The sequence below is a fragment of the Felis catus genome, chromosome E1 (genome assembly GCF_018350175.1).
Source record: "Felis catus isolate Fca126 chromosome E1, F.catus_Fca126_mat1.0, whole genome shotgun sequence".
Classification (NCBI taxonomy): Eukaryota; Metazoa; Chordata; class Mammalia; order Carnivora; family Felidae; genus Felis; species Felis catus.
Window position 1 is genome coordinate 15,068,466 of NC_058381.1, and position 27,928 is coordinate 15,096,393.

At 48.6% G+C, this 27,928-nt stretch overlaps 2 protein-coding genes across 5 annotated transcripts in view; one reads left to right on the plus strand and one right to left on the minus strand.

Annotated features, from left to right (window-relative positions):
- SMYD4 (SET and MYND domain containing 4) overlaps window positions 1–27,928 on the plus strand; it is a 69,503-nt gene that overhangs the window by 37,736 nt on the left and 3,839 nt on the right. Inside the window, exons 6-11 of one of the 4 annotated variants that reach the window (XM_006939979.4) lie at window positions 3,304–3,486; window positions 4,398–4,561; window positions 6,509–6,641; window positions 7,478–7,594; window positions 7,785–7,908; window positions 22,961–23,191. In XM_006939979.4, the coding sequence (XP_006940041.2) occupies window positions 3,304–3,486; window positions 4,398–4,561; window positions 6,509–6,641; window positions 7,478–7,594; window positions 7,785–7,908; window positions 22,961–22,970 (731 nt within the window). In that variant the 3' untranslated portion in view covers window positions 22,971–23,191. Of the gene's footprint in view, window positions 1–3,303; window positions 3,487–4,397; window positions 4,562–6,508; window positions 6,642–7,477; window positions 7,595–7,784; window positions 7,909–8,832; window positions 8,974–9,009; window positions 9,700–22,960; window positions 23,192–27,928 lie in introns of those variants that run through there. The other 3 variants (XM_019817360.3, XM_003996433.5, XM_019817359.3) reach the window with 3 other exon arrangements.
- SERPINF1 (serpin family F member 1) lies at window positions 11,316–22,285 on the minus strand. Its single transcript, XM_003996416.5, has 8 exons — window positions 22,131–22,285; window positions 18,134–18,222; window positions 16,361–16,559; window positions 15,544–15,699; window positions 14,932–15,135; window positions 13,717–13,859; window positions 12,146–12,356; window positions 11,316–11,703 (listed from the first exon to the last, which is right to left on the minus strand). The coding sequence occupies exons 2-8, from the start codon at window positions 18,212–18,214 to the stop codon at window positions 11,444–11,446; spliced, it is 1,254 nt and encodes a 417-aa protein (XP_003996465.1). The 5' UTR covers window positions 18,215–18,222; window positions 22,131–22,285; the 3' UTR covers window positions 11,316–11,443.

Sequence of the window (27,928 nt, forward strand, 5' to 3'; positions counted from 1 at the left end):
TAGATGATTTATTTTCTCTACAATTTTCACTTTGTAATTTCTTTCTGACTACCATGTGTTCCTTTTGTAATGTTGATTAGTTTTCTAAATAACAAAAATAATTCAAACAATGGGAACTTTATTTCTATGAGCATTTGTCTCTCTGATTTTGAGAGACAGAACTCAAGAGGGGCAGAGAGAGAGAGAGAGAGAGAGAGAGAGGAGGAATCCCAAGCAGGCTCCGTGCTGTTGGTGCAGAGCCCGAGACCTGAGCCAAAATCAAGGGTCGGATACTTAAGGGACTGAGCCACCCAGGTGCCCCGTATGAACATTTTTAAGACACTTGATACATATTGGGAATTTGCCCTCCAGGAAAGTTGTACCAGTTACCAGCCTACCAGTGATGTTCACTTTCATTTTTGAATCCAACTGATTTTGTTTTAGTCTGCTCATATTTCTAATCTTGTTATATCCCTTTTTATTATTTCTTTGGGGTTCTGACACCTCTCAGTTTAGTGTTCTCGTTGAATTTCATTAGCAGCTCTTTCATTAGTAGCACAGAAGGATTAAAGTGTTAACTAGGATAGACTTTGACCAAAACCTATGAAAAGTATGTTATTATCTTTGTATGAATCCTATTTAATCAAAGTTCATCAGAAACCTCTCTTTGGTACTTATCTTAAGGCACAGAACTGGCCACAGATGATATTCTAGACCCTGATATGTGTGCTTCTATCTCAGTGGGAATGGCAGATTCCAGAGGTATCTGGATTCATCACAAGGCTTAACGAGGTTCCATGCAGGTTCAGATTAATTCACTGCCCTTTGCTTTCACTCTTCAACAACCAAGGAATCTACCTCCAGTTTGGATCCTTGATTATCTGTGTGCTATACACACAAATTTCTTTTGTTATAAAATACCTACCGGAATAGGTATAGTCTGGAAGTCTGGAACAAATCTCTTTTTCTGTACTTGAACCCCATTGTAAATGCACTAGGGATATTACTAAGGTACACTTTTGGTAAAATAAAGAATCACTCCCTCTTTTGTTTTCGTTTTCGTTTTATGCACAAATGTCACATATTAAATTTGGTTGATAAGGTACATATATATTCTCACTTTCCATTATCTCTCCTAGCAGATGACTAATGTAAAATATTGGGTAATTTTTTTAAATCAATACTTCATTTTTAGAAATAATTAGAGGGAGACTCAACTCCGACATAAATATTCACCCCACTCAGTTCCTGGACCTACTTATGTTAGAGGATAATCTATAAATAATTCACAAAGCTGCCATTACTCACCGTATTGTGATAATTTTTTCTGGGAAAATTTTAACAACTGTGCTAATATAGCCTGCCAGTTATCAGTAGTTGGGAATGCAAGTCAACTTTTAATTATGCAGAGGCTGATTATTCAGACAACAAACTGTTCGTGCCCTGTACTGCTCCTTCTCGCTGCCTACCCTTTAGCATTTTTACTGCTCATTAGCACATACACCAGAAGGTAGGCATTGGCCAGGGGGAAAAGGAAGGGAAACTAAAATCTGCTAAATACTGAAGACAAGCTCTGATGAAAGATTTCAATACAGTTTGTAGAACTGGTGACTAAAATTGAGTCATTTGGATTCCCTGCGAATTGTATTTACTTGTTCTTTTCTTGCCCTCCATAGCAACAGATAATAGGATTGTCTGCAGAGAGACAACATTATTCCTATATTCAACGTTTTCCTTTCTAAGACATTTTCACATGATGGATCATGATATTTTCTTCATTCATCACATTTGCACCTAGACCGCTTCATTTCTTCGGCAACTGGTGTGTTGGGATTCCTGGCATAGGCCATGATACCGCAATTAGCCGATGGTTTTTCAGGTTTCCAGAAAACTGAAGGTTTCCCTTGAAGTACCGGCAGCTTTCATATTTCAGCCGGTTTCGTTGGGAATACGATTTCCTCACGCTTACACCAAGGCCACTGAACACAATTTAAGCCTTTCTGGATGCCCAGGGTTATCTGCCTTTGCACACATATTCCCGAGCCGTGCATGGCCATTACAAAACCCATGTAGGTACGCCGTCAGTCTAGGAACCTCTGGTTAAGGGAAGTGTTACACCGGTAGTAAAACTTGAACGGTACTAGTGTTTTTGTTTGCCCTCGGGCTGTTATTCTTATATAAGTTTTCTACCTCCCTCTCCTGTCTGTCACCTGTCTCCTTTGCCGTTGTCATAAAACCTGCCTCTTATTAGTTCTCTGTTTCTGGGCTGCTGTGGGCTGAGAAACTGAATAACTAAGGCAGCTATAACTGTGGCTAAAATAAGAGCAAATAGGACCACACGAGAGCATAAAGAACTCATCTATGAGTATCAGTCGCGAGCTTTGGTGCAGAAATAGCCTCCCCGCTTAGAGGCCTTTTCCTTCCTTCCTAATTCTCAATCACATAGTTAAATTGCTGGCTAATTGTGCTTCAAAGAAGAGATCGTGTGGGACATGTGACTGTCTTGAATTAGAGCTTTTCCAGAGAGGTTTTTTTCAGTGACTGATTTCCCATAAAGTTGGGACAGAGGGCAGAACGAATAGGTAAGCATAAGGAACATGATTTTTTTAAATATATTATCACCTGTCTAGTTTGGGATAGTGATCAGGTGACTTGTTCTATTAACTAACCAGAGACCGGTTAAACAAAAGCAGCATCGACTATAAAAGTCTTCGGGAAATCATCTCACCAGGCACTCTGGTTTCTGTGTCCTGGTGAACATTATGAAACTGTCTACCTAGAAGGCTCCCGGCTGATAATTCCTTTTTTATTCTTTTTTTTTTAATAAGTTCTAATCTTTGGGGGCGCCTGGGTGGCTCAGTCAGTTGAGCGTCTGACTTCGGCTCAGGTCATGATCTCGCGGTCTGTGAGTTTGAGCCCCGCATCGCACTCTGTGCTGACAGCTGGGAGCCTGGAGCCTGCTTCAGATTCTGTGCCTCCCCCTCTCTCTGCCCCTCCCCTGCTCATGCTCTGTCTCTCCCTCTCTCTCTGTCAAAAATAAACATTAAAAAAAAAATAAGTTCTAATCTTTGGATTTTTCTGGTATCGAGACGCAATGGTTGGGTTCCGGGATTCAGTGGACTTTTCATGTGTTCGTTTGCTTTGCTTCCTGAGGACGAGAGTTTGCTGTGAGTCATGTTTCATCTGATATGTATCAGATCCGGCTATGGAGCTATGACTCAGACGGGGCTTCAGGCCCAGTTGCCCAGCTCATCTTCTGAGGAATCGACAGTGAGGCCAAGACTACTGTCCTGACACATTTTCCCTTTCCTCTTGCTCTTTCAGGATCTAAAGAGAACAGCGTGACCAACAGCAGGCAGGTCCGCCTTGCCACGGGCATCTTCCCTGTCATCAGCCTCCTGAACCATTCCTGCAGCCCCAACACCAGCGTGTCCTTCATTAGCACCGTCGCCACCGTTCGGGCATCACAGCAGATTGGAAAAGGGCAAGAGATTCTCCACTGCTATGGTGAGCCCTCCCTGCCTCGCCACTGTCCACATTTCTCTGGCAGGAAAGGACAGGGTGAATCAGAATGGGCAAACCAATGGACAGGTGAAGGCAGTGCATACTTGGGCCAGAAAAAGAAAAGGCCTCCTGGCCTCCTTCCTTGGCCTTGTTGTGTCTAAGCTATCACGTATCTCACTGCTTAATCCCATAAACTTCCTCTGCCAAAAATGGGCTCAGAATAACTTTTTGGGTTTTTTTCCTTCCTATCCTTCCAACTTGGAAGCTTCTTTCTTTCTTTCTTTTTTTAATTAAATATTTTTTAACATTTATTTATTTTTGAGAGACAGAATGCATGCAAGCGGGGGAGGGACCGAGAGAGGAGACAGAATCTGAAGCAGGCTCCAGGCTCTGTCTGATATTTCCACACAGAGCCCGACTCGGGGCTCGAACCCACGAACTGTGAGATCATGACCTGAGCTGAAGTCAGACACTCAACTGATTGAGCCACCCAGGCACCCCAGAAGCTTATTTCTATATCTAGTTCCACAAATGTTTGAGTAAAAGGCACCTGTCACATGATGAATAATTGACCGGATCCTCTGCTAAGCTGAAGGGTTTTTTTTTTTTTTTTTTGCATTTTTATTTTATTTTAAAGTTTGTTCATTTATTTTGAGAGAACGAGAGAGTGCAAGCAGGAAAGGGGCAGAGAGAGGGAGAGACAGAATCCCAAGCAGGCTCCGTGCTGCACTGTCAGTGCAGAGCCCAGTACGGCGCTTGAACTCAAAAACCCATGAGATCATGACCTGAGCCGAGATCAAGAGTCAGATGCTTAACTGACTGAGCCACTCAGACGCCCCTAAACTGAAGTTTTTTGAGTTTAGTGCTTGACTCCCTCTGGCCTTCACTATTGGCCACATGTGGTCTCTCTGCAGGGCCTCACCAGAGCAGGATGCGTGCTGCTGAAAGGCAACAGAAGCTGAGATCACAGTATTTCTTTGACTGCAGTTGCGCAGCTTGTCAGAACGAGAAGCACTCAGCCGCCACAGGGCCCCGGTGGGAGGCGTTCTGCTGTAGGAGCTGCGGGGCGCTCATGCAGGTAAATCTCTCTTCTTGCTTCTCTACTTTGGCTGGAGGTCAGTCATCCAGCCCAGAGGCCATAAGTCTTCAGGAGAAGCCTGGAGGCTTCTTAGGGGAGGCTGAGAGCAAGTCTCTTCCCCTTCAGCTCATCTTCCCCGCACACTGGTTACCCCTCCACAGGAACCACAGGAAACGTTGGATTTAGTAATCTGTCTCTTGCAAATAACAGAAAATCCCACCTAAACTGGTGTGAGGGAGAGGGAAGGGGGGAAAAAAAAGACTGGGCATGTATTTGCTCAATAAATCACTAAAAGGTCCCAGGATGGGGGTACTTCAGATAACAACTGGATCCAGGGACTCAGATAATGTCACCAAGACCGATTTCTCTCTCCCCCTCCCTCCTTCCCTCAGCTCCACTTTCTCAGCGAGGCGATCCTCGGACAGACTTCCCTCTGGTGGTGGTGGCGAGATAGCTACCGGCAGTTCCAACCTCACATCCTCCTGGTCCGGGAGGATAAAGACACGCGCTCCTCTCACAGCAGTATAGGCCAAAATTGTGCTTCATTTCATTGGCCCGATCCCTGTGGCTGGTGGAAAATCAGTCACATAGTTTTCCTCCAGCCATTTGGCCCAGAGGAATGGGTCAGATTGGAGCCACATGACCACCCCCTCAGCCACGGGGTCCTGAGTGGGGGAGGGTAGGGGAGGATCCTCAGGAGAAATCACGCTGCTATTGCCAAATGAGGGTGTAGATACTGGCATTTATTTTTTTTTAATTAAAAAAAATTTATTTAATGTTTATTTTTGAGAGAGAGAGAGAGAGAGACAGAGACAGAGCACAAGCAGAGGAGGGGCAGAGAGAGAGAGGGAGACAGAATCTAAAGCAGACTCCAAGCCCTGAGCTGTCAGCACAGAGCCCAGTGCGGGGCTCGAACCCATGAACCGCGAGATCATGACCTGAGCTGAATTCGGACGCTTAACCGACTAAGCCACCCAGGGGCCCCAATACTGGCATTTAAAAACCAGCAAATGTTCACCTCGGAGATTTTCTCCTCTGCCAGAGGACACAGTATTCTTAGGGGAACCATAAGTGTAATGTAGAGCTGGATGTGTTGGAAAGCTGAAGTTACAAACCCAAGGTCAAATGTGGGGAGGCCTCGCCTGGCACCTCTTCCTTTGGTTTTCTTATGGCTTTTGCTTTTTTTAAATTGAAGTATAGTTGACACACAGTGTCACATTAATTTCAGATGCACAACAAAGTGATTCAACAACCCTGTACTCTTTTTATTTTATTTTTTAATTTGAGAGAGCAAGAGCCGGGGAGAGGGGCAGAGGGAGAGAAAGGGAGAATCCCAAGCAGACTCCACACTCAGCACAGAGCCCAATGCAGGGCTTGATTCATCCCATGACCCTGGGTTGTGGGAACATGACCTAAGCCACAATCAAGAGTCAGACACTCAACTGACTGAACCACTCAGACACCCCCTTTAAAAAAAAAAATAGGCTTCACCCCCAGCACTGAGCCCCACATGGCGCTTGAACTCACAACCCTGAGATCAAGACCTCAGCTGAGATCAAGAGTCTGATGCTTAAACAGCTGAGCCACCCAGATGCCCCCAACAACTCTGTACTCATATGGCCTTTTCATAACCACTAGGAATGTGTCTGTCATCCAAAGCTCTGACCCTAAAGAGAGATAAGAAAGGAGTCTAGAGATGGGAAGAAACTGTGAATTGTAATACCAGTTTAATTTTGGTTGCAAAAATTAAATCTTAGGGTGGGATCATCTACTGCTTTCGGTAGAGTTGCTGCTGTCAAACCGAAGTGAGTCAGGCTTTGGTCATGGTGTATTATTGCCGGCATCTCTTTGGGGTCAGAAGCTGTGGAGTGACCCTATAATGTAAGGCACATGCAATGTTGCTAACCGACTGTGGTACAGGAATAAAGACAAAACTGACTTCCACAGGGAGACGATGTACTGATCTGTGGCAGCACGTCCTGTACGGAGTCAGTCAGCAGAGATCACCTCATCTCTCGGTTACAGGACCTTCAGCAGCAGGTTGGGATGGCCCGGAAGCTTCTCAGAAATGATAAACCAGGTGAGACTGGCTCCCTGCTTTGGTCCTCCAGCCCCTTCCTTTTTATTCATTCTGAGATCACCTTGGACTCAAGGAGACTCAGTGATGATGGAAGAATTACATTTAATTATCCCCATGCCAGCCACAAGATGGCTATGCAGGCCAATGAGACCAAACCCTAACCAGCTGAATTTGTGTGGTGTCCTTGAAAAAGGGCCAGAGGATTTAAGCTGTTGTTCTCTTGTGCATCAGAGAGCTAAGTTAAAATACCCCCATGATAACTAAAGGGTTATCTCTGACACCCATGATCTTTGTGCATATCCAGAAGTTCAGTGGATTTATTTTTAATTCCAGGGCCTAATGACTTAATTTTCTAAAGAGATTCACTGCTCTCATCAGAGCCTCATCTCTTGTAGAGAGTAGTGGAGCGTGTGTCCAATGGATGGAAGTATCCTGCTTTCTTCAGAGAGACAGTTGTAGAATTCCACATCACCCTTGCAAACTCTGCCTTCGAACTTGATGTCATAGGAATTTATTTACTGAACTTTGTGAAAGCTGACCTTTAACCTAGATTTCAGTGTCAAGAGAAATCATGGTCATAAGTGGAATCTAGGCCACTGAAGTTGGAAACCCAGAGTAAATGTGGAGAGGCCTCACCTAGCACCTTTTTCTATAGAAAGAGAAAACATAAGAGAACAACAGCTTTACTGGAACAAACATTGTGGGTTGGTCACAACCGAAGGAGACAAAGTAGGGTTTCCACATTCAACCCAGCCAATATAGAACTTAAGAGCTGGGTTCACATTTCCAGAACTGGGTTTGTGTGGTAATGAGGCCACTTTCCTTTGCATTGATAGAGGGAGCCATTCAGCTATTGTTGGGGTGCCAGCGTGATGCCCAGAGCTTCCTGTCAGGAGAACACAGTCTGGTGGGAGAAATGGAGGATGACCTGGCCCAGGCCTATGCCGCCTTAGGTATGACTTGTGTCTTCATTTTCTGTTCTGAGGAACAAGTTTGCCTTGTGTGTTTGGTCATGACCCTAGCCTACCTCTTAGCCTTCAGCCAAAGCTGTTCTCCCTCCTACTGAGCTTTCCACACCCTGAAAACATTCATCCACAGTTGACTGTGATTCTCTCCTGGAACCAGATTTTTGTGTCTCTGCAGGGGACTGGCAAAAGTCAGCTACCCATCTACAGAAGAGTCTCCAAGTGGTTGAGGTTCGCCATGGGCCGTCCAGTGTTGAAATGGGCCATGAGCTCTTCAAACTGGCCCAACTCTTCTTCAACGGGTAAGTCTTTCTCTTTTTTCCTGACACCTTCCAGGCCACTCCCTGTCTTTCATTAGGTTCTTCTGTCCTTTACCTTTTTTCTGTGGTGCTGTTAAGCATGTTGAAACTTCTTCGTTTCCCCTTTAGGAGAGATCCTTTCCTTCTGTTTTATGGAAAAATGGAAGCTTTAGAATCTCCTCCTGAGAGATATGGGGAAAGCTCTTAGCTCTGAAAGGAGATTCCTAGGGAGAAGTTGCCAAGCAGTCCCACCACCTGCATGTGGCCCCTCTTCTCAGTCCTTGGGTTCCTCACACCTCTCTCACTGCCCTCACTCTCGCAACTTCAAGTCCAGGAGCTCTTCCTCCTCCCTATCCTGTTCCTCTTAAAGCAGCTCTTCTCAACCAGGAGTAATTTTGCCCCCAGGAGATGTCTGGCCATGTCTGGAGACAGTTGGTTGTCACAATTCAGGGTAGAGACCAGAGATGCTGTTACCACAGCTAAGAATTGTCCGGCCCAAAATGCCGATAGTGTCAAGGTTGAGAAACCCTGCTTTGGAGGTTTCACGGAAGGAACAGTAGGGTTGATGTCATCTACCTTTGTGGCTGAGATCACTGGGAGGCCCTATTTCTAGATGGAATACTTACTTCCAGCCTTGCTAAAGCTGCCATCAGTGCACCCTGGCTGAGGCAGTGTTTGAAGCTTGATCCTAAGATTACGAATGGTTTGTGGATCTGATACCCAAGACACAGAGGTCACCCATTTGGTCAGAGAGAGAGAGAGAGAGAGAGAACAGGGCTGCAGAGGCAGGTCAGGGATGGACTTGGTTACCTGGAGACGAAGGCTCCTGAGTAAACCGTGGCACAAACACCAGATTAACACTTTGAGATTTTCCCATTTCTCAGGACCTTGGAACCTTCATGCTTTTTCTGATAACTTTGTTTTCAGTCTCTGCCTTGCCGTGTGTTCGTGAAAGTCTCTCACCAACCCTTCCAGACTGTAAGATCCTTGAGGACAAATTGACCTTCTATAACTTTGTATTTTTCACAGGGTGCGAGTAGACCCTTGATTAAAGTTTGCTTGGTTGAATGGGTGGATTTACTCCTTTTACCTCCCGTGGTTCAGGTTTGCAATACCAGAGGCGCTGAATACAATACAAAAGGCAGAAAAGGTTCTGATGGTGCACTATGGCCCTTGGAATGATGAGATCCAGGAGCTACAAAAGATGAAATCTTGCTTATTGGACTTACCACCCATCCCTGCAGGGCCTTCTGTGCAGGGTCCAAATGTTTTCTTCCAATAGTTAACTACCCTCCCATAAAAACTCCCAGTTCCCAGAAAAGACTTAAAACTAGTGTCTGGAGAGTCTAAGCACTTTAAAAGGATTTTAGCTCATCTGCAGGCATCTGGAAGTTAGCCTGGGTTTTGGCTAGACTCCACCTCACTAAATGATGATAGTCTGTTTCCCTGGAACATTCCTATGGTTTCTAGTAGTAATGAAATGTTATGTACCACTCCAGTGGGAACTTAAGCTCTTGGTAGTTGGTAGTTGTATTGTAATTGAAAAATAATTATAAAGCAAGAAATCACCGAGGCTCCTTACCTCTATCTAGAGTCACCATTTCCTGTATGATATCTAGCTTTCTCGAATCCTTTGTTAAAACTGGTACAGTGTAAATTGTGAATAGAGAAATAAATATGGGGCCACTTTACTGTTGATCAGTTTCTTCCTGTCCTTATTATCTGCCTCTCATTCTATGCTCGTGGCAGACTCACTGACCAAACACTAATAAAATCGAGCTTGTAGTAATGACATGCGCGCCTCCGTTCTCGATTGTGTTTATTAGCAAACCTGAAAAGAGACTCCTTTCTACCAGACCTCCCCAAGCTGGTAAATACAGACTGAATATGTACTGAGACATTGGGGGCGGGGAGGCTTCAAATGATGCTGAGGGTACAGGCGTTGCTGCTTGTGGTTTCAAACTTGAGGGACAAAAGGTAGGGATGACGGCTCTTTTCTACCTGGATAGGTATCAATAGTCTAGATTCCATCCTGTTCAGGAGGCTAGGAGACTCTGTTCTGAGCCCTGGTTGCTATATAGCACCATCGGTGACCAAGTGGTTTCGATGAGTTAGTGGAAAAGAATGTCAGGTCCACAGTGCTTTTAGAGCTTGCCCACCCTGGCCATGACCAGGAAGTGTCCATTGCTTGCCTCAGCATTATAATCTGGAAACGATTAGCCCTGAAGATGTCTGGCAGTAGCTTTTCAGGAAGCTGAGTGTTTAAATTTTTTTTTAACTTTTTTAATGTTTATTTATTTTTGAGAGAGAGAGAGAGATAGAACGTGAGTGGGCAAGAGGCAGAGAGAGAGGGAGACACAGAATCTGAAGCAGGCTCCAGCCTCTGAGCTGTCAGCACAGAGCCCGACACAGGGCTTGAACTCATGAACCATGAGATCGTGACCTAAGCTTCAGCTTAGGTTCAGCTTAAGTTGGACACTTAACTAATTGAGCCACCCAGGCACCCCAGGAAGCTGAGTGTTTAGAACACGGTTTGCATTCAAACATTTGAATGAAGGTCAGGCAGAATCTCATTTAACCAAATTCTTTCTACTAATTCACTGTGGCAAGACAGTGGCCAGTTAGGTTTTTGTTGTTGTTTGTTTGTTTGTTTGTTTCATAGAGATAAATTTTTCTTCTTGAAAATTTAGTCCTGAGGACAGTTCTGTATTCTGTTCCAAACACTTGACATGTCTCATGTTCCTAAAAAAAGGTCCTGTTATACTGTGTAAAATAGACATACTCCCCGAAAAAGAATACATTTAGAATTTTTCACATATCAGGTCCCATTTTAGGTGTACTTGGGAGCTCTCTTTAAATGCTTTATGAAATATTTCCTGAAGTTACAAATTACCTCCCTTATCTGTCTGTGTTATCCTGTGTTGTCAGGTGATACTAGCTTGACTGGGGACTATCTGTGCTTGCATTAAAACCTAAAGTTTGGTTTATTTAAGAGCATGCCCCACTGAGTATAAGTTATAAGTTATATACTGAGTATAAGTTATACTCTTATAAACCGTGACTTCTGGGGCGCCTGGGTGGCCCAGTCAGGCGTTCGACTTTGGCTCAGGTCATGATCTCATGATTCATGGGTTTGAGCCCTGCATTGGGCTGTGTGCTGACAGCTCAGAGCCTGGAGCCTGCTTCAGATTCTGTGTCTCCGTCTCTCTCTGCACCTCCCCTGCTTGCTTGCTCTCTCTTTCTCTCAAAACTAAGTAAACATTAAAAAAATTTTTTTTTTAAATGGTGACTTTCTGCAGAGTTTAGACAGACCCAGGCTATAACTATAGTACCAGAAAATTACTAAAGGGCTATTTATCTTAATATTAAACTTAACATAGCTCAAAATAGGAGGAACAGGGCAACAATAGTTAAGGATAAAGCACGTTTATTGCAAAGTATACATTGAAACATGATAGGGGCAGCCTTCGTGTAATATGTAATCAGCCACCCCCTAGGCTTTTCTTCTTCTGGGATATTTGAACTTGAAACTGGAGCATTAAATGCCCCTGGGGTCCAAAATTTTGCCTATGAAGAGAAGGGCCCCTGTGTCTGTGTCTCTCAGTACGAAAATGAAAGGTTGGTTAAGGTGATAGTCCAGGGGAAAGGTGAGGCGGGCAGGCTGGAGCCCTGCGCTGGGGGCAGTGCTGGCCCCATCCTCATTCCACTCGAAGCCACCTCGATGTTCCACTTGAGTAAGTTTAATAGGTTTGCCTGTGATCTTGCTAAAGTCTGGCGAATCAAACAAGGATTGTAGTTCTGCAGAGATTGAGAGAGATTTCCATTAAAATCCTGCCTTACCCAACACCCCGAGGAAGAATATGCTCCTGATTCTTAAGTCCTGATTCTCAAGAAGGCAGGCAAGCTGGGAGTAGAACACCACTTTGGACATTCTGTGAGGTATGTACACAGACCTCTGGGCTGGGTAGGGAGTAAGTGACTTGCCCAAGAGCACACAGCAAGCAAGGTTAAGATTAGAAACCAGCTCAACAGACCTGTCTTGAGACGCAGTGTTCTATTAAAAGATGCATGCTTCTGGGGCTGAGGAATGTGTCTGATAAGGAAGGCAGTTAGTCTTCCCCAGTCATCCCTGGCTTCCCTACTCAAGGGCCATGGAGCCCTTGAGTTCTGCTTATCAAGGTGGAAGGCTCCAAGGCTCAACCCCATGCACCCCAAGAGCAAGGGGGTCTTGCAGACATACTCATCTCCTGCAGGGACTTAGTGACTTCGCCTTCATAACTCAGCTTCAGCTTGGGGATGGTCAGGACAGCTTGAATAGTCTTCAGCTCTCGGTCTATGTCATGAATGAATTCGGAGGTGAGGCTCTCTTCTATCATGGTCAGGTTCTGGGTTACTTTCAGAGGCAGGAAAAAGATGATGCTCATGCTGCCGGTCAAGGGCAGCTGGGCAATCTGCAACAACAGAGAAGGAGCACAGGGGTTAGTGCTTTGGAGCCCAAGAGCCCAGGGCTATACACACTCCAGGATGCCTTCTCCTCTCCTGTTTGGGTCCCTGGCCATGCCTTCCCCGGCCCCTAATCTATTTAACAACTGTCCTTCTAGGCCACTGCTTTCTGGCAGCAAGATATCTACTCTGGTTCCTTCCAAAGAGTAGACTCTTGTCTTTTCTTACCTCAGCCTAATGCCAACTAAAGTTATGTGCTGAAAGAATTTTCTCCTGTGGTTCTAAGGAGCTAGGATTGAATCCCAGGTCCGTATTTTCTCCTGAGGATTGTCTGCCAATAGTTACTGATCATCTGTTATGTACAGAGCCCTGGACTAGAAGGTGGGGGCGTTGAGCACAGCAACACAGAAGCAGTAATAAAATGAGTCTTTTGAGCAGAGGTTGTGAACCTAAGGTCCATGGGACAAACAGCATCAGGAGTCCTAACGGCCCCTGAAACCACATACAGAAATGTGTGTGCATGGGTATATGTGGCTTTCCTCTCCAGTGTTTTGGGCGTTCTTTCAGATTCCCAAAGAAAAAGGTTTAAGAACTACTGATTTAGAATTAAAAGATGTCTGGTATATGTGAAAGATTTAGAATGCCAGCAATTCGGAGTTTGTGACAGTTTATTTTTTAATTTTTTAATGTTTAGTTACTTTTGAGAGAGAGAGAGAGAGAGAGCAGGGAAGGGGTAGAGGGAGAGAATCTGAAGCAGGCTCCAGGCTCTGAGCCGTCAGCACAGAGCTCGATGCGGGGCTCAAACTCAACAGGGTGCAAGATCATGACCTGAGCTGAAGTGGGGCACTTAACCAACTGAGCCACCCAGGCGCCTGAGTTTGTGACAGTTTTTTAAAGTTTCGCTTTGAATTCTAGAAATAAAAGATCTCCCCAAAGAGAGAAAAGGAGAAAGAGAGAGGAAGATGGGGGAAAAAAGACAAGAAAACACCAACATTTGAGTTGTCCACTCTTGGCCCATTTCACATTATCTTCTCTCTTTTTTTTTTTTTTTTTTTTAAAGTAGACTCCATGCCCAACGTGAGGCTCAACTCACGACCCTGAGATCAAGAGTCGACAGCTTTACCTACTGAGTCAGCCAGGCGGCCCTCCCATTATCTATTAATCCTTACAACAAACCCTGAGAGGATAGGTTTCAATACCTATCCTTCATTTTAAGAAGAAAGGCTCAGAGAAGCTGTTGACTTGCTGAAAGTCCCACAGAATTTAGACAGCTATCACATCTCAGAGGTCATCTTATTTCCACTATACCATCCTGCCTGTCTCGGTCCCCCCCCCCGGCACCCACCACTCACCCTACCCCCTACAGACCTTGCAACTGAGATCAGAGTCCAAGCCGTAGCGTAAAATGGCCTTAGGGTCTGACATCATGGGGACTCTCACGGTCCTCTCCTCATCCAAATGGAAATCTTCAAGGGAAGTCTTTCTGGGGTCAAACTTTGTTACCCACTGCCCTGGAATGAAACAAATGGGGTGCCCTGAGCCCCGGGAGACCAGACAGGCATTGGGACCATGGGGTGAGACCAAAGCATATTGTGGAAAGCTGCCTGGCTAAAGCAACCGCTCCAGAATGTGCAGGCTGGACCACAATATGTCTAGGATCTGAACACCTTCCGTATATAGACTCAGGAGGAAGGAAATACATTGATTTTAGTGATTTGATGGTCTGGATTATACAATAATATCCTCCTGTGATAGCCCAGGGGGAAAAGTAAACTGGTATCTACTTCTGCAGTGAGGTGTCTGGGAGACAGCATCGAAGGAGGTCAGAGCTGTAAGGGACCTCAGCATCACCCCCTCACATCTGAAAAAGCGCCGAAGCACAGAGGGGTGAAGGCACTTGGCAGTACAGCGATGTGATAACCAAGCTCCCTTAGTCTGACGTGACCTTCTGGAGATCAGTGCTTCAAGGAGGGCTTTTCTCAAGGTTAGGGGTCCACTGTTGCTACCGCCCGAGAGTTGGTTGTAAAGCATCGGAGGTTGTCCAAATCCCACCCAAGTCTTATCTGAATGGGGCCAGCCTCGCATGGTGAACAACGGTTTGTCGAATACTTGCCGTGTCCTGGGCACAGTGCTCTGGTCGATGTGAAGATAGGAGACGATACAGACAGAGGGCCTCTGACGTGTGTCATCCCGTGTTAGACGTGAGGGAATAGGCCCAGGAAGGCTGTGAGGCCTGGGCAGGGCTCTGCAGCCGGGAAAGGCCGAGCTGGGCTTTGACCCTCCTGTGACTCCAGCCCAAATCTAACGGTGCCCGCCCCAAACAGGCACAAGAGTGGTAGCGCTCTCTTGTCTGGGCTGGTCTTTCTGCATAAGCCTCTTCGCTTTGTAGGCACTCCCCACGTTTGTTTGCCTGGGATTAGGTGACGAGCACAGAGCTCTCAGGCAAGGGTGTTTCCCGGGTCATCCTCTGGCTGTTCGCCTCTGGGTTCATGCTGAGCTCCATCTCTGACGTCCCGCCCTTCCCCAGCCCCTCGGACACCCACCATCCACCCTTGGCCAAACGAGAGGTGGAGGAGCCCTCACCCTTGAAGTAAGCCACACCGAGAAGGAGAATGCTGATTTCACTGGGTATCTCCCGTGTGGACCTAGCAATTTTCCCTTTCATCTGGGCCTGCACCCAGTTGTTAACCTCCTGAAGGTCCAAGCGAGAGTTGCCGGTCAGGATTCTGGGCCTGGTGCCGTAGGACTTTTCCAGTGGCGCGACAAAGCTGGATTTTATCCGCAGCTCTGGGGAGACATGGAGAGAGAATGTGCTCTGAGAGCTAACCAGCATCCGCTGTTTGAGAGCAGGCCAGGCTCGGGTTCTGGTTTACCACTCAGCAGGCCCCGACTTCCTGCCTAGTGACTTCCCGTGACTTGCCGGGACTTTGTGCCAGCTTCCCCAGGCTCTGGACAGGGAACAACCAATTTCTCTCATTGCCATTTCTCTTTGCGTTACCGCCCTCCCCCAACCCTCCCGCTGTCTCCCTCAGGCCACTTCCTCTTTCTGATCCTCTTTGAGCTCACGGGCCCCTTCCTGGCCACCAGTGCCAGGCCCAGCCTGGGCAGATGTGATCTAGTGTTTAGAATGAAGCCCCCATGTGGAGGAGAGAGCTCCATATTCCTCGGGCATCCCTAGCTAGCAAGGTGACTCACTCCTCTCAAAGATGATCCGGGAAGCACTCTTGAAGTTCTTCTGGGGGGCAGTGACGGCAGCAAGGAGCTCCTTATAGGTGCCGTGGATGTCCGGGTTGCTGATCAGGTCATAGTAGAGAGCCCGGTGAATGGTGGATTCTGTCCTCTGTTCTGCTCCTGCCAGAGAGACATGGGTGGGAGCCTCACTAACTGCCCACCGGGGCCCAGATCAGGCCAGATCCCAGGACAGGCCACCACACTCTAGTCTTTTACTGCTCATACTGGAAACATCTTAGACTGGCAAGAAATTTGAAGGCAATGGAAGAAAAATGTTTTTTTCTAATGCAGGCTAAGGTCATCAGGCCTAGAGAGCGCAATAAGGGTAGGACTGAGGGGTACAAGCCCCTATGCATCTCCATCACAGCTGTTACCAGAACGTTTTGTGGTTACCTGTTTATTAGTCTTAGCTAATAGAGACTCATTAGCTCAGCTAATATGAACTCAGCTGCGAGCCGAGGGCGGGTAGAGACCACGCCTGCTTGTGTGCGGTTGAACCCCCATAATCTAGCCGGACAGCTGGTATGCAGAAGCTTCTTGAAGGAATGAATGAGTGTTGAAGTCACCCTGTCTATAAGTGGTCCCGAGGCCTCACCCCTGAGTCAGCAGTGCTCAGCACCTCCGGGGAGCGAGGAAGGGATTGTACGTGCACATGCAGGGGACCTCAGCAGGCCAGTCTCTCAAGCACCTCTTCGCCCCTTCCTGAGGGGAAGAATCTCCAGGACTTAGAGAGGCATGTACACGCAGAGGATTCTGGGGCCGTCTGCGTCTGAGAACTCACCCAGTGAGAGGGCAGAGAGAGCAGTGGCCACGCTGAGTGGAGACAGCAGCACATTGGCAGTGGGGCTCAGGCTGGACCTCACGCGGTACAGATCATAGCCGAAGTTGGAGATGGCCGCTGCCAGCTTGTTCACGGGGACCTTGAAGAAGGGGTCCTCCTCCTCCACCGGCACCCCTGTGGCGTCAGGAGCTGGGGAGTCCTGGATTTGAGTAAAAAGGGCCATTAGAGATGAGCCGTGGATGACTGGTCTCGTTGCTTTGAGTGGGATTGTCATTCTGGCCCCTTACAGCCATCCCGCCTGAGGACCGTCCATGTAGCCTAACTTTGGAATGTGTCTGTGCTCCCTGATCATGCAGGAGCTCTCTGCTGGGGACAGACAGCCCCAAATGGAAATCAGTTGACCACATTTAAACACTGGTGACCTGTGAGCCTCAGGCCTATAATAATTTTAAAAAAGAGAGAAAGAAGAGCCTCCTGCCTTCCGAGGAACTCTGTTCTCAGGCCAGAGCAAAAGCTACCTGTCTGTCCCCCCTTGCTTACTGCTCCCAGGTCTCTACCTGGACCCTCCTTGCCTTTCACGGCCTTGATCACATATCATCTCCTCCACCACAGACTTTCCCTCGTTGCCCCAAAGTGAAGGCGCTTTTTGGTTTTCTGAACTTTTTACAGAGTCAACTACCACGTACATATGAACCACCTACCATGTACTGGGCTCTGTGCTAGTTCTTTTCATTGGAGGTACTTTATTTCTTGCTTATTGATGTGTTCCATGCCTCAAAAGACCGAGTGCCCTGAAGGCAAGAACTGAGTCTTTGATGTTTCCGCCCATCCCCAGCCCCTACAGAGCAGGTATTCAGTAGGTAGAAAGTGAGTGACTGACCACAATGGCCCTGTAAGGGTAGGTGTTTTTAAACCCACTTTATCGATAAGATAGAGACAGACTCAGGTGACAGTGACTTGTCTAAGGTAACCAAGCTAGGGGCACCTGGGAGGCTCAGTGGGTTAAGCGTCTGATTTCAGTGAGGTCATGATGCCGTGCTTCACGGGTTCGAGCCCCACGTCGGGCTCTGTGCTCACAGCTCAGAGCTTGGAGCCTGCTTTGGATTCTGTGTCTCCCTCTCTCTCTGTTCCTCCCCTGCTTGCATTCTGTCTCCCAAAAACAAATAAACATAAAAAAAAAATTTAGAAAGAAAGAAAGAAAGAAAGAAAGAAAGAAAGAAAGAAAGAAAGAAAGAAAGAAAAAGAAAGAAAGAAAGAAAGAACAAGGTAACCAAGCTAAATGAGAGGTAGAGCCAGAACTCAAACTCAGAACTCACAATGAAGTCCAGGGCTTCGGTCATTATGCCCGTGCAGCCCTGGTCCCTCACTGTCACTCAGTATTAGCTTCTCAGCATCTGCCTTTGCAGTCTGAGGCCTTCCACACTCATATCTCTGCCGCACCCTGGTCGGTATCTGCACAAATGTCCAGGAACTCACCCAGTCAGTGAGACCCACAGTCCCACAGGGTAACGAGAAAAGGCCTTCACCAAAGGGACCACCCTGGTCCTTGGGGTTTGTTAGACTCCCTTTACTTTTCACCTTCTGGGATCTTATTTCTGTCTTTGCTAGGTTCTCTGAAAGGCAGGGCAAGATGCTTTCTGTCTGTTTTGCTGATGTCCATATGTAAAGGCCAGAGCCTGGCCTGGAGCCTGGGTGTCTGTCCCGTCTCCCATGCTGCCTGCTAAGGTGGGGCTGGGATTGCTGACGTCCCCACCTCACCCCACCCCCACTGACCTCCAGGCTGCCCGCGTTGTCCTGGCAGCTGCCTGGCCCGAGGAGGGCTCCAGCCCAGAGGAGTAGCATGAGGGCCTGCATCCCGGGGCCTGCAAGAAAGCAAGGGGCAGTGAGCTGTTTCCCTCACCCACTGCCCTGCTCCACCAGCCACCCTGGACAGGGAGCAGGAGCTCGATAGGACCAGCCACCTCGTCTCTGACTTCCCCAGGCTGGAAGTGGCCCCTCAAGCTGACGGTCCCTCCCTCTCATCACCTCCCCTCTCCTCCACCTGCCTCACGGCCTACCGTCCCAGGGTGAACCTGTGCTTTCCTCCGCTGTGTCAGGAGACCTACCTTTGGACCCAAAGCTCCAGGGCCATGGAGATCGAGTCGTGGGCCCCTCTGTGTGGATATGGCCTAGCACAAATGCACAGCAAGGCATTTCCCTGGAGGCACCCGGCCAGCTCATTACATAGGATTTGGGGTAATGTCAGAAGGGGGCAGAACCGAGGTCCCATATGTAGAATGACAGAATACAGAGAATGGAGGCATCTGGTCGAGCCCCTGCTTTCCCCGGGAAGTTCTCAGACTCTCCCCTTGAATTCCTCTGGTCTAGAACCCGTGGCCGCATAAGGGACTCATTCCCTTCCCAGTTCTCTGTTGAGAGCTCTTAGTCTCCTAGTTAGGAGCACTGGCCCTAGGGTCAAACAACTGGGTACAAATCTCAGTTTGTCTTAATACCTCTCTAAATCACAGTGTCTTCTCTTGTGGAATGGAGATCAAATAGTTCTTACCTATTGTGATGATGATTAAATTGGATAATGTCTCCATAGACCTGAACAGGGCAAAGGCAGGTGAGCTCTCCAGCAATCCCTGAGCTGAAGTGGGTCTCCCTACACCTGGAACCCCAGGGCGCCCCTTCATCCTAGGGAGACAGGTCCTCTTCCAGCCACCAGCTCAAAAATAGCTCTTACACCCTCAGGGCTTTCTTTGCTTCAGGTTAAACAACAGGTTTCTTAGTAGGGCCCCCCAAGTCCATTCACCTCCCCAGCAGTGGCCTCCTCTGGACCCACTCTCTCTGGCCCCTGGACCACGAGGGAAACGGGAAATCTGGGTCCAGAGCTGTATGCGTGCCACCATCCCTCACCCTCCTGCACTTGCTGCATCCGTGAGCTCACCCCTGGGAGTCTGGGTGTGGGGTGGGAGGGGCGGAAGGCAGCTAAGGGGGCTTCACGGGTAGGATCTTCTAAGAGGCCCTCTGTTTAAAAAGTGGGAGAAGGGGGGGCCGGGGTGGCTCAGTTGGTTAGGTGTCCGACTTCAGCTCAGGTCATGATCTCACGGTTCATGGGTTCGAGCCCCGCGTCGGGCTCTGTGCTGACAGCTCGGAGCCTGGAGCTTGCTTCAGATTCTGTGTCTCCCTCTCTCTCTGCCCCTTCCCCTTGCACTCTCTGTCTGTGTCTCTCTCTCAAAAATAAATAAACATTAAAAAATTTTTTAATAAAAAATAAAAAGTGGGAGAAGGCCTCAGAAGCTAGGACCTCTGGTTGGTCTGTGACCTCCCTCTGTCCACACTGCCAAGTCAACCATTTATAATCTGCCTTCCCTGCCCCTCACCTCCCTGACACACGCACAGGCCAAGGGTCTTGAGCACTTTCCTTGTCATCCTCTCATATACCCAGAAATACCCTCCCACACGCACAACACACATACTTTCCTGACTTCTCAGAACAAATAGGAAAGTCGGGAGTGCGGTGTGTGATTTTTGGCCAAAGTCCTTAGAATCAAGCCAGATAATCCACCAGACAACACCGTAGAGATGAAAAGCAATGAAAGAGGCCACCTCCAGAGTCTGCCCAGCTCATGGCTGGACTGCGGGTGGGAGCGAGCCTGGCTGTCTTCCCAAACTCTGATAGGGAGCTGCGTCCCAGGGTGAGCCCCACAGACCCTCGTTCTCAGCCAGCTGCCCTCCTATACAGCTGCGGCTGGCGCTCAGGGAGAAATCTTCTGCTGAGGCAACAGGAAAAGCTTTCTGTGGTACCAGATCGAAACCTTTAACACCATCCAGGCTCACAGCTGCTCTCTCCACCCGCCAGCCCCACCCCAGAGTTGGCGGAGCCTTCTCGCCTGAGCCTCAGCAGACTGGTTTATCAGAGACCCAAAATTCCAGGAGATTCACAGGCAGCAAGGCTAAAGGATAAGCCGTTAGCTCTAGTCCCTCTGGCCGGGGGAGGTGGGGGGCATCCTGGCATAGTGTCTAAGGAAGCTACGTTTACAGTTCAAATGCACTTGAAGGTCAGACCTTCCCCACGGGTGTCCCTACAGAATCAGCCTAAGCCCCGGGCTTCATGTGATCACTGTCCCCATGTGGGTGGGCTGAAGAGAAGTGAGGGACCCTGGCAGTGAAAGGCACATGGGTCCCCAGCCGGCCCAGAGCCAGTCGCTGGGACATGTACTATTAATGGCACCTCTGAATCTTCTATCTCAAGCCCTGGGGATGAGGGAAGAGGAGAGATTATTGAGAGCCCCCTACAAGGGCACTGAGAGAGCAGAGAGAAAGAGTCTGCATGGGGTTGGGGGGCCCTCTGAGCCCACTCACTGCCCTGTCCAAGGTGATTGTTCTGTGGGCTGAGGGCAGGCAGCCGCTGCCTGGCCAGGGGCACAGGGACAATGATGCCATCCTGTCCAAAGGGCAGTATCCAAGCCAGACTCCTGTCATACCAGGAAGGGGAGGGCATGGGGAGGAGGTAGATACGCTCCCCGTTGGGCCAAGGTCAGGCCTTCCTTGCTGCCACATTTACTCAAATCAAGAGACACAAGGAACTGGGATTTTGCGATCTTGCCTTCAAGCTGGGAGGATAAATTTGAGCCAATACATGTGTTTCAGATTAAATCCAGCTGTGAGACAAACACCATCCCTCCTCCTTCCAGCACCACACAGCCTAAAGCCACATGGCAGTGGACCTCCTGGGCAGCACAGGGAAGGGCACCACCCTCTCTCCTGGGAGAGAGGTTCCGGGGTCCCCTCCAGGCCCACTCCACCCATGGGGACCCTGCCAGTCCCCGGGAAGCCTTCCTTCTGAAGCCTGGGAGCCTGAATGAGTGGGGCCACAGTGCCCATGAGTTTCACCTCCCCACGCCCCGGAAGGGCCAGCCCTAGAAGCAGAACTGTCTGGCCCCCTTCCCCTCCCACCCTGAACTCCTGGTGACAGGCATGGGCCAGACAGTGATGGGATTTCTGGGAAGCCTGCGGCTTTTGTTTGGCCCAGACCCGCTCCTTGCTGTGGTGTACCCCAGGGAGCAGAAAGGATGCGGGCAGCCAATCTCTCCAGACCCCATACGCTGGCTGGACTAAAGAGTGGTCATTGTTTGCGAGAGGCCAAAGCCCCACTGGTCTCCCATCCCAGCCTTTACTGGAAGCTAATTTGGCCGAAGAGGAAGGATGGCGACTGGATAGAAGGACCCAGCCGTCCCTCCTCCCAGTCTTCTGTAGGGCTCAACAGGTCAGCTGCTTGGCGGTGTAGGAAGTTACCTCTGAAATCGGCACCAACTGATTTTGAAAAAGCAGCAGGGAGCTGAGCCCAGGCCAAGGCTGGGCTGGAGGGGGTTGGGGGGCTGCCTCGTAAATACCCCCAGGGAAGCAGTGCTCCGGGACAGCCTCCTTCCCTTAGGTCTGCGGAGCCCCTTGGAGGTGCTGCTCAGACCCAGCCCAGCAGCTGAGCCCTCTGTTTTCTTTCCACTACCGCCCTCCTCCATTGCTTCCCACCCACTTCATTCAAAAGTCTTTCCAGCCTCTTCTTCCAGTGGTGCAGTGGGGTTTGGGGATAACTGGGCCCTGGCCTTCTACCCCCAACCCCCTCTGCCCTCTCTTATCCTCTCACCCCCGTGCCCAAGCTGCAGGAGCTCTTGGCTCCCCACCTCCTCTCCCTCGCACCCCTCTTTTCTGCTCCCTGCCTGCCTCAACCCCGGGGAGCCTCTCCAGTCTTCCCCTGACACTCGCACCAGCCAGGGAGCTGCTTTACCTGTGGGTGCACCGCAGCTCCGTGCCAGCCTCTGCACACCGAGGGGCTCCAGCAAGCACAAGAGCTATTGCAGCCGCCTCCGACCCAGCGACCCAGCGCCCAGCAAGCTTCAGATTACAGCTACTCCTTTCTTAAAGCGACCTGCACTCAGTTTGGATTCTGTGATTGCATCACTGCCTGGTGTTAACTTTAACCCACTGCTGCCCTTCCACCGCACACCCCCAACACACACACACACACATTCCCACACCGACTCCACCAGACCGTCCTCTGGGACCCTGGCCTTCCTCCTGCCTGCGGTCCCACCCCCAGAGGGCACCCTGGCCAACTCGGGTGGGAGACAGGCCTGAGGAAGGAAGAGACTTGCAGGAGGAGGCCCGGGAGGCAGGCTAGAGCAGAGAGGGGGAAAAAAAAAAAAAAAAAAAAACCCTGCCCAGTGCTAGGACTCTAGGTTTTTCCTGGTCCTTGGCTCTGGCACTAGCTGGGATTTGGGGCAAGTCAACTCTCCCAGCTCCTGCCTTGCCTTGGCTGAAAAATGGAGAAATGGAACTGGGATGTCTATCTGCTTTCTCAGCCCTGGAATTCTGTGATTTCTAAAGATCCGAAAGGGCAGTGGGGGAAATATCTGACCAGAGGAAGAACTGGGCTGTGCTAGAACCGTTAGTCCTGAGAGGAGGCCAAGAGTGTGCTGGGCACCTTCTAGGCACAATACAGGTCCTCTAGATGGGGGAACACCTGGGCCCTGCTCAGCTGGGATGTTTAGGACCTTGCAATGTGGTTGTGAACCTAAAATACTGACATGGGAAATAACGTAACAAAACGCTTTCCAGGCAGGTATGAGTGCTGGCCGAGAGCCCAGTGGTCATCCGGAGAAGAGATCAGGGAAGGAACGGGGAACGCCTGGAATATTTAGCTGGAGGAAGAGAAAATTCCAGAGAAGAGATCAGGGAAGGAACAGGGAACGCCCTGGAATATTTAGCTGGAGGAAGAGAAAATTCCAGAAAACACCATCACCTCCTGTGAGGCTCCAGGGAGCAGAACTAGAGCCCCTGGGTAGAACTTTCCAATGGGTTCAGCTTTATATAAGAAAACTCTCTCGGGGCGCCTGGGTGGCGCAGTCGGTTAAGCGTCCGACTTCAGCCAGGTCACGATCTCGCGGTCCGTGAGTTCGAGCCCCGCGTCAGGCTCTGGGCTGATGGCTCAGAGCCTGGAGCCCGTTTCTGATTCTGTGTCTCCCTCTCTCTCTGCCCCTCCCCCGTTCATGCTCTGTCTCTCTCTGTCCCAAGAATAAATAAACGTTGAAAAAAAATTAAAAAAAAAAAAAAAAGAAAACTCTCTCAACAGTCAGAGTTCAAGCCTTTCAACAAAAAAAGTTGAGTACCTCTATGCAAGTCGCTGGCTAGGTATGCAGAAGAGGAGAAGGATATAGATGAATAAGGCTCAGTGCCACACTCCAGAAACTTACTGGCTAATAGTAAGAGGCTGGTACGAGAACAGATTGTTCCACCATAATGTGGCACATTCTGTGATAGCAGGCTCTACAACCCCACTGTCCAGTACAATAGTCACTAACCATGTGGCCACAGAGCACTTGAAATGTGGCTAGTCTGATATCTTATAAGTGTAATATACACAGCAGATTGTGGATATTTTGTATGAAAAAAAATACTGTAAAGTATCTCAGTAGTTTTTACACTGATTATATGTATTGGGTTAAATGCAATACATTACTAAAATTAATTTCACCTATTTCTTTTTTAATGTGGCTACTAGAAAATCTTAAATTACGTATGTAGTTTGCATTGTATTTCTATCGGACAGCACTGTTCTGAAGGGTATTGTGGCAACGTGGTTGGAATATATGAATCTAAGCTGTCTTGAAGGGTGAATAAGAAGGAGCTAAGCATGGAAACGCAGGAAGGGTGCAAGTATCCATGTGGACAAGTTAAAACTGGATCCCTATCTCACACCATTCACAAAAAGTAGCTCTAGCTACATTAGGGATTAAATGTGAAAAACAATTTCTGTTTTTGAAGAAACTTTTTTTTTTTTTAAATATTTTTTTAATATTTATTTTATTTTTGACAGAGAGAGAGCATGAGCAGGGGAGGGGCAGAGAGAGAGGGGGGACACAGAATCTGAAGCAGGCTCCAGGCTCTGAGCTGTTAGCACAGAGCCCGATGCGGGGCTCAAACTCACGGACCGCAAGATCATGACCTGAGCCGAAGTCGGCCGCTTAACCGACTGAGCCACCCAGGCGCCCCCAGATCAGCAAAATTTAAACATCTGACAAGACCCAGCGTTGGTGAGGATGTGGACAACCAGGATCTCTTAATGCCCTGCTGTTGAGAATGTGAGAATGTAAATTGATACAACCACCTGGAAGAACAATGTGGCAACAAATGGCAAAGCTGTGTATAACCATAGGGGGCAGCCCTGGCAGTTAAAGATGGGAAGACGCAAACTGCAGCCCAGCAATTCCAATCCTAAACATGCAAGCTGGCAAGATTCCACATGTGTGCACAAGGAAGTATGTATAGTCAAGAATGTTATAGCAGGACTATTTATAGTGACAAAAAGAAACAAAGTAATGGGATGCCTGGGTGACTCAGATCATGATCTCAAGGTTCATGGGTTCGAGCCCCGAACCAGCTCTGTACTGACAGCTCAGAGCCTGGAGCCTGCTTCGGATTCTGTGTCTCCCTCTCTCTCTGCCCTTCCCCTGCTTGTGCTCTGTCTCTGTCCCTCAAAAATAAAAAAACGTTAAAGAAAAAAAAAAAAAGTAGATGCATGTCCATCAACAGGAGACTAGAGATGGAAAAGTCTTCCAGCCCTGAGGAAGTGAAGGGAAGTCATTTGTATCAACACAGACCTGTCTCAGAGGGTGAAGTGATACAAGTTGCAGAAACATGCAAACTGCACGACACAGTTACATAAGGCTTAAAAACACACACTATATACTACCCAAGGATAAAAAAAATTCGTGTGATCACAGTAAAAGAAATACATGAAAATAATAGAAACCAAATTCAGGATGACAGTTATGGGAGTAGAGGAGGGATCGTGGAAGGACTTGTAAAGCTGTCGCTATATTGAGAATATTTTAATGGCATTATGCAATTCATTGCACCTTTTGTCTGTCCCAATGATTTCATGATAACTTACGAAGAAAGATTTCTCTCTCCTCCGATTACCGTGAGAGGTGTCCCACTCCATTCCCTCCTCAACTTCAAACTTGGTTCTGTGCCCACCTCTCTTTCGAAACAGCTGTAGCCAAGTTCACAGGTGACCTTCATGTTGGCCACCAAAGTGACATCTCTTCCCTTGACAACAGGCAGCAGAGCAGATGGTTCCTCCTTCTTGAAACTCTGCCTCTCCACACAGCCCCATTCCCCACTCCACTCTCCACCAACCCCCTGCCACCCCTGCCTCACACACTGCATCTTTTCTGTCTCCTTTGCTGGCTCGATCCAGGGACCCCTTTTCCTCACCATCGACATCTCCTCTTAGGTGATTTCCCCTAGTTCCGTGACTTTCAATGCATCTGTATGCTCCCAGATACTTCCAACTGTGTATTCCTGACCAAGATACCTAATAGCCTATTTGACAAATCCACATGAATGCCAAGTAGGTAGGATGAACATATAATTTACCATCCAAACACTCCTCAGAACAAAAGTAGAACCACAGACATAACCTGAACTGTCCCAGGTAGACGATGTTAGTCTACATTAATGCGGTAGTTCAGTCACAACATGTTCAAACTAGAAATCTCCAGTCGGGGCGACTGGCTGGCTCAGTCGGTGGAGTGTGCAACTCTTGATCGCGGGGTTGTGGGTTCAAGCCACACGTCGGGTGTAGAGATTACTTAAAAATAATTTGTTTTGGGGCGCCTGGGTGGCGCAGTCGGTTAAGCGTCCGACTTCAGCCAGGTCACAATCTCGCGGTCCGGGAGTTCGAGCCCCGCGTCAGGCTCTGGGCTGATGGCTCGGAGCCGGGAGCCTGTTTCCGATTCTGTGTCTCCCTCTCTCTCTGCCCCTCCCCCGTTCATGCTCTGTCTCTCTCTGTCCCAAAAGTAAATAAACGTTGAAAAAAAATTTTTTTTAATAATTTTTTTAAAAAAAAGGAAAGAAAGAAAGAAAGAAAGAAAGAAAGAAAGAAAGAAAGAAAGAAAGAAAGAAAAGAAGGCAAGGGAGAAACCTCCGATCTATGCTAAAATCTGTCCCTTACTCTGATTCCCATCTCCGTGAAACCCATTTTCTCAAAACAGAAATCCAGGAATCTGAACTATGAACCCCACCATCCTTGGGCCTTTCCTTTCCATCATGTCCCATACAATCTATCCACAGAATCTACAGCGTCTACCTGCAAAATACCCACACCCCCTGTGTCTCTTGCCTGCTAACCCACGCTTGTCCCTCTACATTCCGTTCTCCACACAGCAGCCAAAGGGAGCCTTCTAGAACTCAACATCAGACCACGGCACCCCTCACTTAAAAGCCTTCCACAGTGAGTGGATTATTGCCATCCACAGCAACACAGACGAATGTCGCAAACAGGAGGTTGAACAAAAGAAGCTAGACCCAACAGAGCAGACCCTATAATTCCTTTATATGAAGTTCAAAACCAGGAAAGACGAATCTGTTCCTGGAAGTCAGGAGAGTGAGTACCGTTTCTTGATGCAGGTGCTGGTTGCACAGGGGTATTGGGTTCATGAGAAAATTCATTAAGCTCATGTACAGTTGAGACTTGTGCACTTTGCATACTATATTTCAACACAAGATTTTCACTTGTTTATTGTCTAGATCACTCTACCACCGATTTAGGCTCCGGTGGGTAGGGATCTTGTCTGCTGGCTCACTGCTGTATCCCCAGAGCTTGACGCACTGCTGGACACACAGGCTCTGACAAGGACTTGTAGGGGGATACAGTCAGACCAGCAGCAGGGAGAACCTAGGAGGTGAGGGCAGGTGACCCGTGGGAGTGATGACCAGATCCAAACCGTGGCTAAAGCCAGAATGGAGAGGAGGAGAGAGCGGAGAAGGATTTAGAAGGTGAAATTAAGTTGGTAGACTGCTGATTTAACTTTCCAATTACTTCTTACTCCAAAGATAAAAACAACACTCTTTACAGTGACCTTAAAGCCTTAACACGATCGGTCTCCAGTTCCCCTCTGACCCCTCCCCACCCCCACCCCCACCCCCGCCCCCGCCCCAGCCTTATGGATCTTCTGCTCATCCTGAACCTTCTAAGCATGCTTCCACTTCTGCCCTTGCTCCTCCTCTGCCCGGGAAGCTCCTCCCCAAGATTTCCATGGTGCCTGCCCTCCCCTGCTTCCAGTCTCTGCTCCCACACCACCTATAGGGGAGGCCTTCCCTGCTTTCTTTCTCCCCATAGCCCTTGCCAGCCTCTGACACAACATCTATTTCGCTTGTTTTATTTATTACCTGTCTCCCCACACTGCCAGTTTGTTAGAAGCAAGAGTCTATCGCAGGCACTTGCTCTTAACCAGTGTTCTTCAGGGTTGCAGGCAGCCACTGCACAGACACCCTGCGCTCAAAGACAAGGGCCCACCCACGTGGACACCCGCGCTGCCCCCAGCCCGGTGCCGGTGCCGGTGCCGCGGTGCGCGCAACCACTCCCCCCAGATCTCGGGCGCTGACAGCCTCCAGCTGGAGCCAGCGCTTCCTGCAGCCTGCCCCCCGGCTGGCGGGCGCCTGCTCCTGGCAGAAGGACCCACATGTAATTAGAAACTCCAGAAGCTCCCTAATTGCCAGTTCTCCCAAACTGGGAGGCCG